The sequence below is a fragment of the Anopheles arabiensis genome, chromosome 2, assembly GCF_016920715.1.
Source record: "Anopheles arabiensis isolate DONGOLA chromosome 2, AaraD3, whole genome shotgun sequence".
Classification (NCBI taxonomy): domain Eukaryota; kingdom Metazoa; phylum Arthropoda; class Insecta; order Diptera; family Culicidae; genus Anopheles; species Anopheles arabiensis.
Window position 1 is genome coordinate 38,142,156 of NC_053517.1, and position 15,811 is coordinate 38,157,966.

Here is a 15,811-nt window from a genome sequence, read left to right on the forward strand (position 1 = left end):
GTAATTGCTTTAAATTATTGAGTTGAGGTCGTTTGATTCTACCTGGCAACGGTTGTTTCAAAGCGCAGCAATCGTAAAATCGAGCAGTTTGGCTGCTCGAATCGTGCTGCAATTGGGAGGATTCGTCTGGCATCACTGCTCGTGTTGTGTTTACCATCAAACGGCGTTGACATCTCCATGCCGGACATCAGCTGACCGCCAAGACCGTTTTCCTTACCATTTCTCCGTGAGTGGCTGCTTTTTCTGTGTCTTATCAATGAAATTGTCTTACAAATAGCATCACAATTGATTTATAACCTTCCTTTGCTTGAATAGGAGTTCTATGTAACATTCACCAGGCTACGCGATCGCTAGCCCAACCCATAGACACGATGAATCAGGAAGATCTGTACTGGTTTACTTTCATCCTTGTAACGCTGCTCGGATTCTTCACCTACAAGCTGCTGACCCGCCATCGCTCGTACTTCCGACTGTTGCGCGTTCCGTTCGAAAGACCACACTTCCTGTACGGCAACCTGGACGATGTGCTTAGCGGCAAGCTAACGACGATGGAGAAGCTGGAGCAGTTCTATCGCAAGTTTTCTAACCATGGGTAAGTCAGCTTAGGTCGTTTGTCATCTCAGGAACACTGCCCTTCACATTGACTCACAACGAAACATTTGCAGATTGTTCGGTTTCTTCAACTACATGACGCCGGCATTGTATGTGCGCGATCCGGCCCTAATACGTCAGCTGCTGCAGCCGAACATGAGTCATTTTGAAAGCCATGGCTACTTTCTGGACGAAGAGAAGGATCGCTTCCTCGGCTGCCAGCTGCATCTCGTCAAGGGTGCGGAAAAGACCACCAAGATGGCCTCCTTTCTTTCGCCCATTTTCCGCACCCCGAAAGTTCCCTGCTCGATGGATGTGACCACGCGAAGGTGTTGCGCAGCGTTGGTCGATTTCATTGCGTCACGTGTGGAGCTTGAGCTGGAATTGAAGGCCATTTTCGTGAAGCACACGCTCAACCTGTTTGCCGGTATCGCTTTCGGCAAGGAGCTCAACACATTCGAGGACGACACGGATCGGTTCTGTGCCGTGGCGAGCGGAATGGCGTACGGGACGAATCCGGTGCAGGTGATCAAAACGATGGCATTCTACCTGATGCCCGGGTTTATGCGCACCGTGGGCGTACAGTTTACCGACCGAGAGGAGATGGATTATCTAGTTAAACAATACCATACGGGAGCTTCGGCACCCAACCTCCATTCCGTGGCGCGCTATCTTCGTCAGGCGAATGGAAAGATGAAACCATCCGAGCAGCTAACCGACGAACAGCTTTCCGCGCAGTGTGCCATGTTTTTCACCAAGGGATTCGAACCGACACTGAACCTGCTGTCCTTTGCTGTCTACGAGCTGGCCCAAAACCCGGACGTCCAGCGGAAGCTGTACGAGGAAATGCACCACAATGGGCTGACCACCGGAAGCGCCACCGGTGTGCCACCGTTTGAAAGCATCCGTACGCTTCCCTACCTCGAAGCGATCGTGCTGGAAACGCTGCGCAAGTGGCCGTCCCATCCACTGCTGGTTCGAGAATGCACCAAACCATTCACCATTCCGGCGACCGAGAATGGGGACCGGGCGGCGATTCCGCTAAAGGTGGGTGATAAGCTTTACGTGTCGGTTTGGGCACTGCATCGAAGCGGCGATTACTTCCCCGAGCCGGAACGCTTCAGCCCGGAGCGGTTCGTGGGGAAGGACGTAATCAATGCTGCCCAGCCGAGCACGTTCATTCCGTTCGGCATTGGGCGCGGCTGCCTGGGCCAGGAGTTTGTGAAGCTGATGGTAAAGGCGACACTGGTGGCACTGCTGCAACGGTTCAAGCTACAGCCCGGAGAGCGTACGCCGGAACCGCTGCAACTGATCGAGTCTGCCTCGTCGCTGGAAGCACGCGATGGTTTCTGGATACGGCTGGAGCCGCGACTGTAAACGTTCCTTCCACTGCCGAGCACTGACAGTATTTACGAATATGTTTTAACCCATTGCCAAATAGAATGTAACGTACAAGAAGTGTCCATATTGTGTGTTGATTCTAGTCCGCCACGATGACAACCGATTTTATAATATTTGCGTTGCCATAGTAACGCACCACTACTTAGACCAACAATCAAAAGGTGATGCACACAAACAGTTAATCTTATAAATAAAGAAACACAACAAGCTATAGTTTTGCAAGCTATCTAATATTGTGTAGCAGATACAAATTACTTCACAAACGTTCTTCTTACTCTTCGGTCAGGGACTTATGTGTATGTGGGTATGTGGGAGTGTGTGTGTGTGTGTTTGTGTATATTTGTTTTTGTTTCCCACTATTTCCCGTTCCCGTTCATTCGTACAAGATGTATGATGCTCCTTTCACCCCATTCCTTATGCATTAGTACAAGTACAATACAAACAAACCTTTTCTACAGTGTAGCAGCCAAATTCCGCCAATTACTCCTGCTTGTTTTCGATCTTCTTTTCGTTGCCCTGCGCCAAGCACGTAAAAAGTACCCGCGGGGAAAAAACATTTAAACAATTTTGCTAGCTAATGAAACCGATCAACATTGCCGTAAACCAATATCCGATCATCACTGACATCCCGCTGCACATCGAAAAGATGTCCTCTCATTCTCTCTCAGTGTTTAGTGCTCCTGTACATTTGCCCATCTGCTGCTATTTACACTGCAAATACGTTTGCAAAACATATTCACCTCCTCTCCTTGGCCTAGGCTGCTCGGTCGTTGCTTTATCTTACTTACTTTCTCTACCATTCTAATGCATACTGCTCTCATTGTATTTTAACGCACAATGTGTGCAAGTACGTAAAACACTGTACGTAAATTCTGTCCACTAAACCTCATGCACACTCACACACACATACACACCCACACGTATAGTTATATCACATTTGGATAACAAGGTTTTGCTTTTTGCTAATAAATTATTCGATTTGGTACGAACGCGAGAGCACCCGCGCATCACCGGGAACGGATCCAGTAAACCACAAACGACCGATCCTCCTGTCCCTGTCCATCTGTCTGGTCTGGCTGAACGCTCTTTCCCTCTTGCACCTCCCTTTGCACGTGTGCTCTCGCTCCTCTTTCGACCCGAGACCCGACTCCGACTAGGCCTTGCTGTTAAAGCGATTCTCGCAGTCCCGCTGGTAGCGCAACCGGGCCGACTCGCGCTCCTCCGCATCGAGATACCAGAGCGTGATGGCGTACCGGGTGCGGTGGGCCGGCTGCACCTCGTGCGGGTTCCGCCGGTCGGACCAGAAGAACAGAATGCGATCAAAGATGGGCTCGATGTCAGCCACCCGATCGTTGCATCCCTCGGGGAAAATCCTACAAACAAACAAACAAACAAGCAAACCAAAATGGACAGTTAGACACATACACGTGTGTTGTGTAATGGACGACGAACAAACGAAACGCGGCGTATAATAGTACCTTAACAGACCGCCACTTTTCCGCACGTCCCAGTCGAGATTGAGATAGTAGATGGCGGTAATGCAGCGCCCGTCACGGTTGGGATTGTCGACGTGCTTCACGTAGTGCGAACCGGAACCAGGATAACATGCTACCATGGCCTATAGTCAAAGAAAGGAGAAAGCATATATTTTAGTGCGTTTCATGCGATGTAATGTACTTTAGTTTAAATAAATTCCGCTTTTTCTTTCTAACGCGACAGGAATGCAATTATACATCGCACCACATTAATCCTTGTCACACTCGAACGCATATCGTTCGATAAGCCGTTATCTCGTCCTCGTTTGGTGGTGCTATCAACGGTGCCAAATTCCTGCCCGCAAAACCTTCAATCAGAACAGGGAATTTACTCAATTTTAATAACTAAAAGGCATACAATTTCATACGCCCATTGCAATCCAACTTGAGCTGTTGTTGAGTTACGATAGTTGTAATTATGTATGCCATTTTTGCATAATTTGCATTCTCCCCGAGTCAAAGTTCAAGTAACGGTGAGCGAATGATTTCTTTTCCAATCTCTCGACAGACAAAACACGAAAAAAGTTTGCATCAAATGCGTCTCCACACCCAGGGGCCGTTTGCCACCACTTCGGTCCGAAATTCCGACTACCCATCATAATATCCCCGGATTGGCGTACGTGACAAACTCGGGACGGCTCTGCTCCCTGGTCAACAAGGTGCGCCGAAGCTTTGCGCACGCGTTGCGCAAATATCCACACTGTCTACCCTCTTCTCGCCTCTTCTTAGTGGTGGCCACCATAGAGGTGGAAATGTGTGTGCGCGCGTTCGTTCGTAGCATGGTATTTGTGCGCGTTTAGTGTCGGTTGCACCTGCGTACACCACCGGGCCATTATCAGTTACCGCGAAGAAGGGACAGAACGCGTCATTATACGAGTGAGTAGAGCGCAAGAAGAAAACAAAAAAAAAACGAGCGCACAAAAGAAAGAAAGGTGTGCTGATAGAAAGCCGATCGCAGCAGGCGCTGATTAATTGCAAGTGGCGGTGTGCTGGCCGTACAGCCGTAGAACGTAAACAATCAGGTTGGCAGTGAGCATTAGCGGGCCCAACCGTAGCTTAGACGACGATAATAAAAGGAAATCCGGTGCAAAGCTCTACCGTCTTACTATCAAACTAGTACAAACTGCGCCTCAATCGTCAAGATTGAGCGATAAAAGAGCCAGGATACGGCGTGCAGCTTAAAAGTGTTTCGTTTTTTCCCCTAGAAATGTTCATCCCTTTGAATGGGGTGCGTCCCTTTTTTTGCCGACCAGATGATTCACATGATGATAAGTGTTGGTCGCAACTCGTGTCAATCACCTGCATAGAAATGCATTGAAACAACTGTTTAATAACAAAAATAAAACAAGACTTTTCAAATTCGTATCTCACCGGAAATGTTTTGTTGACCCGACGATAATGATGATAATAATGATGATAAAGGTGATAGTACATTCAAAAGCCTTATCCGATTCGTTACCAATGGGTGGAATGGAAACCCTTGCATCGGCAATTAAATACGTTATAAAAAACCCCCTTTTCTATCAGTAATCCAGTAGAAACTGTACAAAAAAAGCATCGTACGAGAGTCTGCTAAGCGACAAAAAAGGCTAGAGAGACAGTAATTAAATTTTGTTGTTCGCTTAAGCCCTGGCAAACTGTTTACAGGGTTTTCCAGGAGTTCTCATAGCTGTGGGACACTTTATTGACTATATCTTATAAGAAATGAACTTATCGTAATGGGAATTGGACTCTCTAGCATCCGTGTTGGCAAATCTAATACGAATTTTCAACGAGCCTGTCCAAAAAGGATGCCATAGAGTCCAATTTCCAACATATGAAGTTCACTTCCAATAAGAAAGAGGAAGTGTCCCACAACTATGAGTACCCATGGAAAACCATGTAACAAACACCAAAGGAAATTACCGTTTAATATCATTTTTGAAAATCACTTCAATGATTTAATTGGAATTAGAGAAACAGGCTGATTTGTTATGCGAAGGATTTGTTTGAATCCGTGTGCGAAGGATGTTTTAAACATAATTTAATAAAGGATTTAAACTATAATGACCCACCACTAACGCAAATACCAACTCTACTCTACTCTTAGTTTGCCAATCCGTGTAGAAAAACAAACGTCCTTGAGGAGCATTCTACACGGACTACAGACTTACAACGCGGGGACTAATGAATGCTATGAAACCGTGGCATCTAACTCCGAGTCTAAGTCTCTAATGCTTACTAATCCCTACACAAATTCCCGATTCCGATATCGAAGAATGAAAGGTGACCCCAGGCGACCTTATCGTCCGTGCACGTCCCCCGTCCCATTCAAGGAAGGAATGCAATGGATTTTTTCTGTCAAATCACTACCATCCTTCTCCTAACACCGCAAAGACACCACCAAAGACCATTCGCAATCGGATCAACCTCCTCAAAAAAAAATGGAGGGAGAACCCATGCATCGATAAACGCAGAAACCATTTAATCGAGATTTATTTTTCGGGACGGTTGTGGTTTTTTTTAGATGGTTTTTGGTGGTTTTTTGATACTACATCCCACCCCAACCCCGTGTGTGGGACTCTCTCTGTCTCTCTGCGTATGGTGTGTCATCAATCACGTTTCAGTGATTGTGGGAAATTGTCTCCCGCGATCGGGATTATGAAGCTGCGATTGAAGATTGAAGATTGCACCATTCAAAACAAACAATAAAACAAATAAGTCTATCTATCGCGCCGTTTGCTTTTAAAAGATGATTTCATTGCACCAATCAAATAGACCGGATGTGGCGAGTCGGTGGGGGTGTTGTGGGAGAAGCAATATCGGAAGAAGTGCTAGAAGGGCAGATACCATTTCCAAGAATCTGATCCCACATACTGCACACTGGCGAATCGAGTCAGTGTAAATGATTTGAATAAATACGATTAAAAGTTTGCGCAAGTCACTGGTACGGACCGCAGATGAATGAACACAGCTGTCCCCATGGGCATACACACCAGAGGATGACCGAAGGGGGTTAAGAGAACACTACACCTATGATGATTCTACGACTCGTGGATTCGAGGAACTTTGAAGTGCTGTTTGCTAAGCAAACAAGTTGACAAGTTGGGGTGGCCGTCAAAACGGCTGATGGTTATGGTGGTGGATGGTTAAATTATTATCACGCAAAATGGCTCTATCGCAAACACACAACCGACACAATTCTGGAATAAGCGTGGCAAAAGATAAGACTGTCATGGGCTGCATTCGATTGTGTCACTCCCCCCCCCCCGCCTTCCGACAGCCGCCCAGCCCTGGGTAAATGAGGTGTGAAAGTGCAGCCTTGGCGCGCTGATGAATGGCCCTGAATGCGGTTAATGTCCAATTGCCGGTTTGGGATGTACGTGACCATTCGGTCATACGCATTTGCCACCCGATCAGAACGAACCAGCCGTTAAAGTTTACATTTCGCGGTAACTGATGATACTCCAAGGTCTTTCATTGACATTGCTCGGTACAGGGGAGAGGGCGTTGTGGAATGAAAGAATGAACAAAAAAAAACAGTAAGGCGGAAAAGGAAATGCAAACAGATGGGTTCGATAATATCACTAAGCTAAGAAAGAGAGTGTGAGAGCGAGCGAGAGAGCAGTAAGAAGCCCACTCCAGAACCAAACGCACGCGCTGAACTCAACCCACCGAAGAGGAGGCTGTGCCGAGGTAGACAGAATGGCTCGCTCGACATTGCAAAAAGGGCACGTAGGCCACTTGGGCTCCAAGTAGTCCCTGAACCTGCAGAGCGACCGAAACGAGACGTTAATCCCGGTGCCCGAAAGCGAAGCGAAACAGGGAAAAAAGCCAAGGCAAAGAGATGAGAAACCAACAGTCGGTACCATAACCTGGGCCAACGAACTGGCGGGTCTAGGGCTAGGGCTGAACTGGCTACTGCCACCCGTGAGGTTATTTGGAGGGTGTAGAAAGACGAGCGAGATAGCGCGAGCGGGTAAGACAAGGGTAAAAACACACACACACAGCCGACGCGTTGCTTCGTGTGCACGTGCGAGCTCACGTACGCATCTCCCGGTACAATGCTGTTGCACGACATTCAAAATTTGGGGAAGTTTTGTCGCACCAAACCAACCAACGCTGTGTCGGTGCGTGTTCGGCTGCACGTGCTCGGAAATGCGTGTGCTCCGTGTGTACACGTGTGTGAGTGAGAGTGCGTATGTGTGGTTTTCTTCTTCACAATCGAATCAATTCCACATTTGCGTACTAATCGCATTACTTTACAACTAGCAAAACGTACCTTTGTTCGCTCTTTGATGTTGTACCGGCCGAGTTTGCCGTTGTTCTCCATCCGTTTGCAGTTGGTAATCACTGCATCCACCTGGCAGAAGAAACATAAGCGGATTGTTTTGTTAACGCATTTGTAGGTTAGGGACACATACATATCGCTTTTGAAGCGGCTTGCCGACGGTGCATACACTTACACAATTGATAAGGTAGCCGATACTGCTGCATCCCGGTTCCTTGCCGCCTATCCACGTGATTTTGTCTCCTCGTATATGGCGTAAATTGTTAGCGCCTCGGTTCGACACTAGCTGGCCGTCCTGTAAAAGAAAAAATGCACGAGATTATAGGGTTTGAAAACGACTAGCTGAAGGGGCTGAAAACGAAGCTTGTGGGACAACTGTAATTCTACTGCCGAATATAGGGTACGTGCCCTGCCAGCCTACTCCGTCGCCCTGCTTTTGCAAATAGCACCGTCATATGAAAGGAAAAGAAACTGCGCTTCGGCGAAGCAGCATAAAATTGATGATAAGATAAGAAAGCACAGCACAGAGACATATTTATCCTTCGGCTATGCCATATGTTGCAAAAATAATCCAAAGCAAAATCAGATTGCAAAAAAGGGTGTGTGATAAGGTTGAAGCAAACAGAGGAGGCATTCGAACGTATGTGGTTGGCAAAAGCAAACGAAACAAGAAATGGCCTTTTTGCCTTGAATGTGTACTTAGTAAATTAAAAGTCCGTTAAAACTAATCATAAAAATGGTGCTACACTGGAAGAAACACTTCGTACGTCGTTGCTATAACGGCTGCGTCGTTCTGCTTACCCGAAACACTCCAGACGAATACATTCCGGTCACCTCGTCCAGCACTTGCTGGCCCCGCTCCTGGCCAAGGAAATTGTCCAGCACACAGACACCGTACTCGTTCATATCCCGGATCAAGCTCCGGCACGCTTCGTCCAAACTATCACTGTCGAAATCGAACGGACAAGGCTCTAGTACGCCCGCACTCACTGGCCCGCTCACACCCGTCGGTATGCCCAGCGTTACATTTGCTCCCGGTGCCCCGTTCGCCTGCACGGTCCGTCCCTTTCGATTGTCCTGCTTGCCGCCCAATAGCAGCGCACTAGCTGCATCACTGTTCGTCACATCCACTTTCGCTAGAACCGGGCTACCGTCCACCGCACCACTGGCTTGTCGGAACAACGCGGCCAACTGTTGTTGCTGCTGCTGCTGCTGTGCCTTCGCTGTGCGTTGCTGTTCAAGATGGTTCTGTTTCTGCTGTGGCGGATGCTGCGGTTGCTGTAGCAACATCACACTACCCGACTGTGCTAGCTGCATCGTTGCTGCTGTTTCTTGACCGTATCGGTTGCCTAACTGTTCGTGGCCCTGCCCACCACCGCCAGTACCCACTAGTAACACGGAACTGTTCACAAAATTGTTATTGTTGTTCAGGAACGCGTCCCCACCGCCACTAAAGTTCTGATTCACGTTGTCTGTGGCCGCAAACTCGGGCTGAATCAATGGTTCTGGCTGCTGCTCGGTACCGTCAAACACGTTCAGATTGTTGATGTTGTTGAGAAAATTGTTCTCGTTCAGTATGTGGTCCACATCGAGCTGGTCGAGATCGGCGAGCTCCTCCGCGGACGCGAGTGCATCGATCGGGAATAGCTTGGAAACTGCGAGCTCGTTCAGAAACTCGTCGCCACTGTCGCTGCCATCGGACGCAATCGTCGACTGCTGCGTACGCGCGCACGTCGCTGCCGATGTTGCCGCGGCAGGCAACAACAGACCCCTCCCTCCGCCGAACGCAGGGCCAACGACGGTTGATGCTATTGTTTGCGCTGGCGGGGTAGTGGCGGAGGGTGCGATAACAGTGGCAGCAGCAGCAGCAGTCACCACATTCTGGCCAGCCTGTGTCTGTGGTAGTGAAGGTTGCGAGGCGATGTTTACATTCGGCGCTTGTGGCACGAATCCACCGCCGATCGTGGTGGTATTGGTGCTGCCGTTCGGACCTAGCATTTCTGCACGTACACAAAAGCTGCCCTCACTCATCGGCACGGTGGCGGTGCCTGCGGTTGGCATTACAACATTCCCGGGCTGGCCTGGCGTCGGTTGCTGCTGGCCAGCACTGGGGCACACTATCCCGAACGGTTGCTGGGGCTGATGGATCGAACGGCACTCCAGCTTGTGCACCTTCCAGTCGACCCGCTGATGGTCGACGGAGCAGTAGTACGCAATCTGGCAGCGGCTGCACCGCCGCAGCCCCTCGCTCACCCCACATATCCGGCACTGGTGCTGAAAGTGGCGATGCTGCTGTACGACCATGCTCGTCGGAGCGCTTTGCGGCAGGTTGGGCTGCAAATATTGCACGAAGCGATCGCTCATCGCAGTTGCGACCGTCGCAGTCGTCGGTGCTGCTGCTGCTGCTGCCGTTGGCCTGCCGCCCTGCTGCAACGCACCCGGATATCCACCATCCATGACCACATAGGCCCAGCACGAAAACAAACACACACTCACACACTACACACGGGGGCAGATGAGATGGGGGTTTTGCTATTCGAAAACAACACGCACAGCAACACTACATTCGCATGCTTCTCTGCTGTACACCACCGAGAAACAACACTCCTGGATCGATATTTGTTTTGTATGGCTTTTACTCAGTGAAACTGACACACCGCGAGGAAAGCTGCCTGTGGTAACGGGCGGCTGCTGGTGTTGTTGGTGAATTTGCCTGCAATTGTTTTGATTATCCAAGCAGGCAGTGTGGCCTTGTTTGACATTTCCAATATGCCCTTCCCGCCCCCTACCCTTCCTCTCAGCCCTATCGCTCTGTTGCACTACTGCACCCGATAATCACACGCACACACGGATACACACTCTCTTTACTGCCGCACTTTTCACTTTCTCCGCCGTGTGCCAACTGCTGGCCAGAAATGGAAGGGAATTTCACAACTTGACCGACAACGACCTTGCGTGTGTGTACACCGTGAGGTACACTTTACTGCTGATGGCCGTCACTTTGCTCCTACCGGCTGCTGCTGCTGCTGCTGATGCTTACCACCATGGCTGACGAGGTTTCGCATTTCCGACAATGTCCGCAGCCTGTTATGGGATCAAATTGTCGTCGCACAACCGCAGGCGGCACTGTTTTTGCTCGATGACTTTCATCTTCTCCGCTAATCTAGCTCCGTCCGCCCGTAGCACTAACACACACTGGTACACTGGGCGACAATGGCAAAACACTTCCCCGTGCCGTGGCGTACGGGTGTTCCGCACAATTTTGCGTGCAATGCGTAAGGACGGTGTGCTGCACTTGAACTTATTTCCCAAACCCGACACCGACAGCGGGCTCGCGATTCGCAGCAGCAAAGAGCGCTAGCAGCAACACCAGCAGACCCCGACCGACACCGCGTAACCGAGCGTGCAGGAAAGCGCTGTAAAATCGTTCGCTGCATATGTGTGCGTGTAGCGTGTGCTGCTCTGCAGCGCGCTAGTGCAGGGTTCGCACGGCACTGTTTCCGACTGTGCGCAAGCAGGGTTTCGGCTGTGTTGGGAAGGAAATGTCACACTACGCACATTTTGTTTGGACATGTTGACGAGCCCTTTCCTTACCTGCCTACACTTGTTTTTTTTATTGTTTGCAATTAATTTTCTCCCACCTCTTTGCCCTTTAAGAAGCATTATGAGAAGGGGCCCACGAAACAGTGCGTGTTTTGTGCGGCGGTGTGGTGGTGGCGAGAACGAATCTGTTCTTGCGGGGTACACAAACACACACACACACGCGCTTCAGCTGCTCACTCTGAACAATGCACCGGATTTTGTCATTTTCTACACTCATAATCCATAATCTTAGCAGACAGACCGATTGCTACTACTGCTACTTCTACTTTTACCGCTACCGCTACTATTCACATTCCACGAGCGTGTGTCTGCATCTGCTGCTTACTGGAGGACTGAGTTTCAAATAAATAATACTTATTCCAGGTTTGTTTTCTCTCTCCCTTTCTCTCTCCCTTTCTCTCTCTCTCTCTCTCTCTCTCTCTCTCTCTCTCTCTCTCTCTCTGCATCTTTCCCTCGCTCACTTTCATTAACTACTACCTAAACACGCTAATCCACCGCTAAGCTTATTGTAGTGCAGTCGATAAATTCGCCGACAACCAGTTGAGTATGCGAGCAGGAGATTATTGCTACTGGCGGCCCCCGTGCCCGCCACTGGCGGCAGCCCGGAAGCTGCTGCCGTATCGCCCTGATGATGTCCTGTACCACTTCTACCACCTCCAGCAGCACCGAACGCTGCTGCCGCTGCCGCCACCTGCTGTGGGTTGTTGGCTGTGATGTTCATCTTTGGATTGGAGGTGCCATTGTTAAGCGTGGCGGCATTGTTGCTCCGTCCAGTCGTGGACGCTAGTGGCGTTTGGCCCATCAACACTGACGTGCTGCTGCTGCTGCTGCTGCTGGTGGAAGTGGTAGTGGAAGAACCACCCGACGAAGGGGACGACGAGGAGGAGGACGGAAGCAACATCCGCTTAGCATCCCAGATCCGTATCGTTCCGTCCGCGCACGAGGAAACGAAATGCGTACTGTCGGTGCTCCACGTGATGCAAGTAATGGCCGCTGTGTGATCCTTCAGCTCGGTTAGCTGCGAACCGGCAGTCAGATCGAAGATGCGCACACGATTCTCTTCCCCTGCAACAAAACAACAAAAAAAAAAAACAGAAAGCGACAGATAAGTCAAGAGTAAGACAAAGGAATGGCGATTTGGGTGTGCTTACCTCCGGCCGCTAGATATTTCCCATCGGGACTGAAGCATATCCGCTGCACCGGTTGCCGACAGTCGGTAAAGATGCGGAGCAGCTTCCCGCTGGTGACGCACCACAGCCGCACGGACAGGTCGGTCGAACCGGTGGCCAGATAGTTCCCGTTCGGGTGGAATGCCACCGCGTCGACGTCCTGCGTGTGGCCGACGTACATCTGCAGCGGGAAGCGCCGATCGGTAGACCACAGGCGGGCCGTCGTGTCGCGCGACCCGGTCGCCAGGTACAGCCCGGTGGGACTTTCCGCCACACACCAGATCGGATGGTTGTGGCCGCGGTATATCGCCCGGCACGTGTAATCGCTGCCCGTCCAGGCGCGCATGGTGCAGTCCCGCGCCACGCTTACCAGCAGTGGGCTGTGGTCGGAGAACAGCAGATCCGTCACCGCGTTGCCGTGCCCGCGCAAACACAATCCACCGGTTTCCGAGCTGCATCGGGTCAAAAAGAAAGGAAAATTATAGATCCACTGATTTAGGTGAGGCAAATAAAAACGTACAATGTGTTTTCTAAGCAACGGTGGTCGAGAAATTGCTTCCATCGTTCCCGTTTCGTGAGCCGGCGTTTGTGCGGTGGCAGCAGCTTATTCATACGCTCGATGTCCTTGCGCGTCTTCAGATCGAACATACTGTCGATGCCGTCTTCCAGCAGCGACGTCCCGTCCCGGTGTCTATCCTCTCCCGCTATCCTGTGCTCCGGACGGTGGTCATCGCCCCTGCCCGCACCATCGGCACCATCGTCCCCGTACTCGTCGTCGGATTCATCCGATTCACTAAACCTACTATCACAGGAAGTCACATTCCAGCAGCACTGCCGGTCGCGCCAGCTAGCGTACGGTTTCCGGCCCATCTGGGTGCTGCGGTTGGTGGACCAGAGCATAATGGTGGAGTCTTCGAAGCCGCTCGCCACATGGCAGCAGCCGGGATCGATCGCCACGCTCGTCAGCTGATGGCCCACGTTCTCCAGGCTGTACACGCACAGCGGTCGCTGGTAGACGGACAGCCTTTCCGCACTTTCCTTTAACCGTCGCAACCGTTCCTGGCTGCTCATTCGCGGGAACATTCCGTCCATCTCAACGCCACCGGTGACCGAGCCATCTTGCTGCTGCTGCTGCTGCTGCTGTTCCGCAATCCCGCTCTCCGCCGCCTGTGTGTCTTTCATACAGCTGTCGTACTCATCCTCATCGTCGTCCTCGCCGAGCAGTGTCGTGCCGCCGAGGCGATCATTGGCGGGCACTCCGTTTTCTGCGTCGAGCAGTTTGTAGCGCAAGTAACGTGCATTAAAACCATTCAGCAATAGGTAGCGTTCATTTTCACGCTCCGTATGCTCAGTAAAATCGTACTCCGGCTCCACGGCTGGACGCAGCTGGGCAGGTGTCGCACCCTCGTCCACCTCCATCGGTACGCTGGTGCCGTTCAGCTGACCATTGGAGGAGCTGGAACGGGGCGCCGACCGCTCGATCGAGCCCGCCTGTACGACGGCACTCGTCATGTCGGGCCGGAAGTCCACAAAGTTCTTGTCATCCGCCGTGTCGAAGCAGAACCAGGTGCGCAACGTCTGCAGAATGAGAGAGTGGCCGTATTTCGCCAAATACTGGCGCATGGCAGCGATGGACGCGGAACGGAGCCGTAGCTGCGTCTGGCAGGAACGAAACTGCACGAACAGGGGCTCGCTTTCGCAGTCCTGAAACCGGGTGATTTGCGAGAGCTTCTGGATCAACCTTCGGTACGTTTCTACGCGTGTCGAGTCGGTCGACCGCCCCGGCCCGAAAACGATGGCGGAACTGTGGACAGCTGCTGCGGCGGGCCCGAACGGACCCATCTCCGCTCCTAGCGGTGCACTGTCGATGGTGCCGTTTATTTTCTGCTGATTCAGCAGGAGCAATGGCGACGAACCGGGCGGCCCGGCGGACGGTTCCACTTTGCCCACCAGCGGTGCATGCTTGCGCAGGAACTCGGCTGCCGGCCGCCAGTCGCGTCCCTTCAACATCTCGATGTACAGATGGCAGAGCAGCGGTGGGATAATCTCATTCAGCTCCGAGCGAATCGGGTCCGGCTGGTTTCGTACAAACTTTGCGAATCTGTTAGCGGGGAAGAGAGAAACAACAGAGGTAATCACGGTGGACCCTGGAAGCGGCATCGGTTACACCTACTTGGCAAAATGTTGATCAACTTGCGTTAGGTTTGTGTTTAGGCAGATGTTGGAGTACAGAAAACTGTTCACCATCGATGTGTCGTTTTTGATGGCAGTGTTCATCACGATTTGCTCGGTTGATTGCGTGAGAATGAGATCCGACTTGCGGTAACGATCGGTAACCTGGCAACGGAAGGGCAAGAAATCGGTTAGTAAAGTATCGACGGGATGATCTTCCCGCGAAGCGCCAAGCGTCGCGGGATTTTTTAGCGGTCAGCGGCCTCGGGTTTTTGGGGTTAGGCTTATATACGGTGGTTTCAGTACGCCTCTCTCTCTCTCTCACACACACACACTCTCTTCCCGCCCTACCAGCACGGAACGGAACGAGCACCAATCGCGAGCTTCCCTTCGGCCAAAGGTGTTCCGTTCGCCCCGCAAACAGGTTTGCACGGGCAGGGCGCGGACGAAATACCGCAACACTCCTGGCGTTGCTGACTTACACTGTAGTTGCGCGCTTTCAGATAGGACCCGACGATGCTGCGTATCAGATCGGTTTTAGATTTGCGAGATTTGCTGGTGCTTCCACTGTTGCTACTGCTGCTGCCGCTACCGCCGCCGCTGCTGCTGTTGTTCATCGTTATTGTTGATCTTTTCGCATCAGCCATTTTTCTTCCGTGTGTTTTTCCATTCGTACTCGCGCAAGAACCGCACAAAACAGGAATCCGGAACGCGGCTGGGCAAGAGGCGAGAAAAAAACAGACGACTGTCAAACCACCAATCTTCGGGCAAAGTGTGTGCGTCTGTACCAGGTTGCTACCTGCAATACGCTTTTGACAGCAGCAGCAGCTGTCGCTTCCCCAAGCTCGACAGTAGATAACCCACATCGGACAAAAAACTGCAGAATGCGAAGAAAGCGTTGGTTTTGCGGTGGGAAGGAAATGATAACAAATGTTTAATAATCCATATGTTTATAGAAACGCTTTGTTTCGTTCGTTTTTTTTAAATTCAAAACTGATTAAAATTATTTCGATCACAAAATTCGTCCCATAGTGCCTTGTGACGAGTTCCGCTGTCAAACCCTCGTGACC

The 15,811-nt window shown here is 51.0% G+C and overlaps 3 protein-coding genes across 3 annotated transcripts; 1 reads left to right on the top strand and 2 right to left on the bottom strand.

Moving 5' to 3' along the window:
* Window positions 1-129: 129 nt before the first annotated feature.
* On the top strand, window positions 130-2,056 carry LOC120902941 (cytochrome P450 9b2-like). The gene is made up of 3 exons (XM_040312040.1): window positions 130-226; window positions 316-592; window positions 666-2,056. Exons 2-3 carry the CDS (start codon window positions 372-374, stop codon window positions 1,966-1,968), a joined length of 1,524 nt encoding a protein of 507 aa, XP_040167974.1. The 5' UTR covers window positions 130-226; window positions 316-371; the 3' UTR covers window positions 1,969-2,056.
* A 145-nt stretch (window positions 2,057-2,201) lies between these two features.
* LOC120902931 lies at window positions 2,202-11,233 on the bottom strand. Its single transcript, XM_040312030.1, has 5 exons — window positions 8,599-11,233; window positions 7,973-8,092; window positions 7,789-7,869; window positions 3,471-3,610; window positions 2,202-3,365 (listed from the first exon to the last, which is right to left on the bottom strand). Exons 1-5 carry the CDS (start codon window positions 10,252-10,254, stop codon window positions 3,146-3,148), a joined length of 2,217 nt encoding a protein of 738 aa, XP_040167964.1. The 5' UTR covers window positions 10,255-11,233; the 3' UTR covers window positions 2,202-3,145.
* A 123-nt stretch (window positions 11,234-11,356) lies between these two features.
* LOC120902923 lies at window positions 11,357-15,516 on the bottom strand. Its single transcript, XM_040312020.1, has 5 exons — window positions 15,224-15,516; window positions 14,743-14,906; window positions 13,090-14,670; window positions 12,552-13,021; window positions 11,357-12,465 (listed from the first exon to the last, which is right to left on the bottom strand). Exons 1-5 carry the CDS (start codon window positions 15,386-15,388, stop codon window positions 11,867-11,869), a joined length of 2,979 nt encoding a protein of 992 aa, XP_040167954.1. The 5' UTR covers window positions 15,389-15,516; the 3' UTR covers window positions 11,357-11,866.
* Window positions 15,517-15,811: the final 295 nt, after the last annotated feature.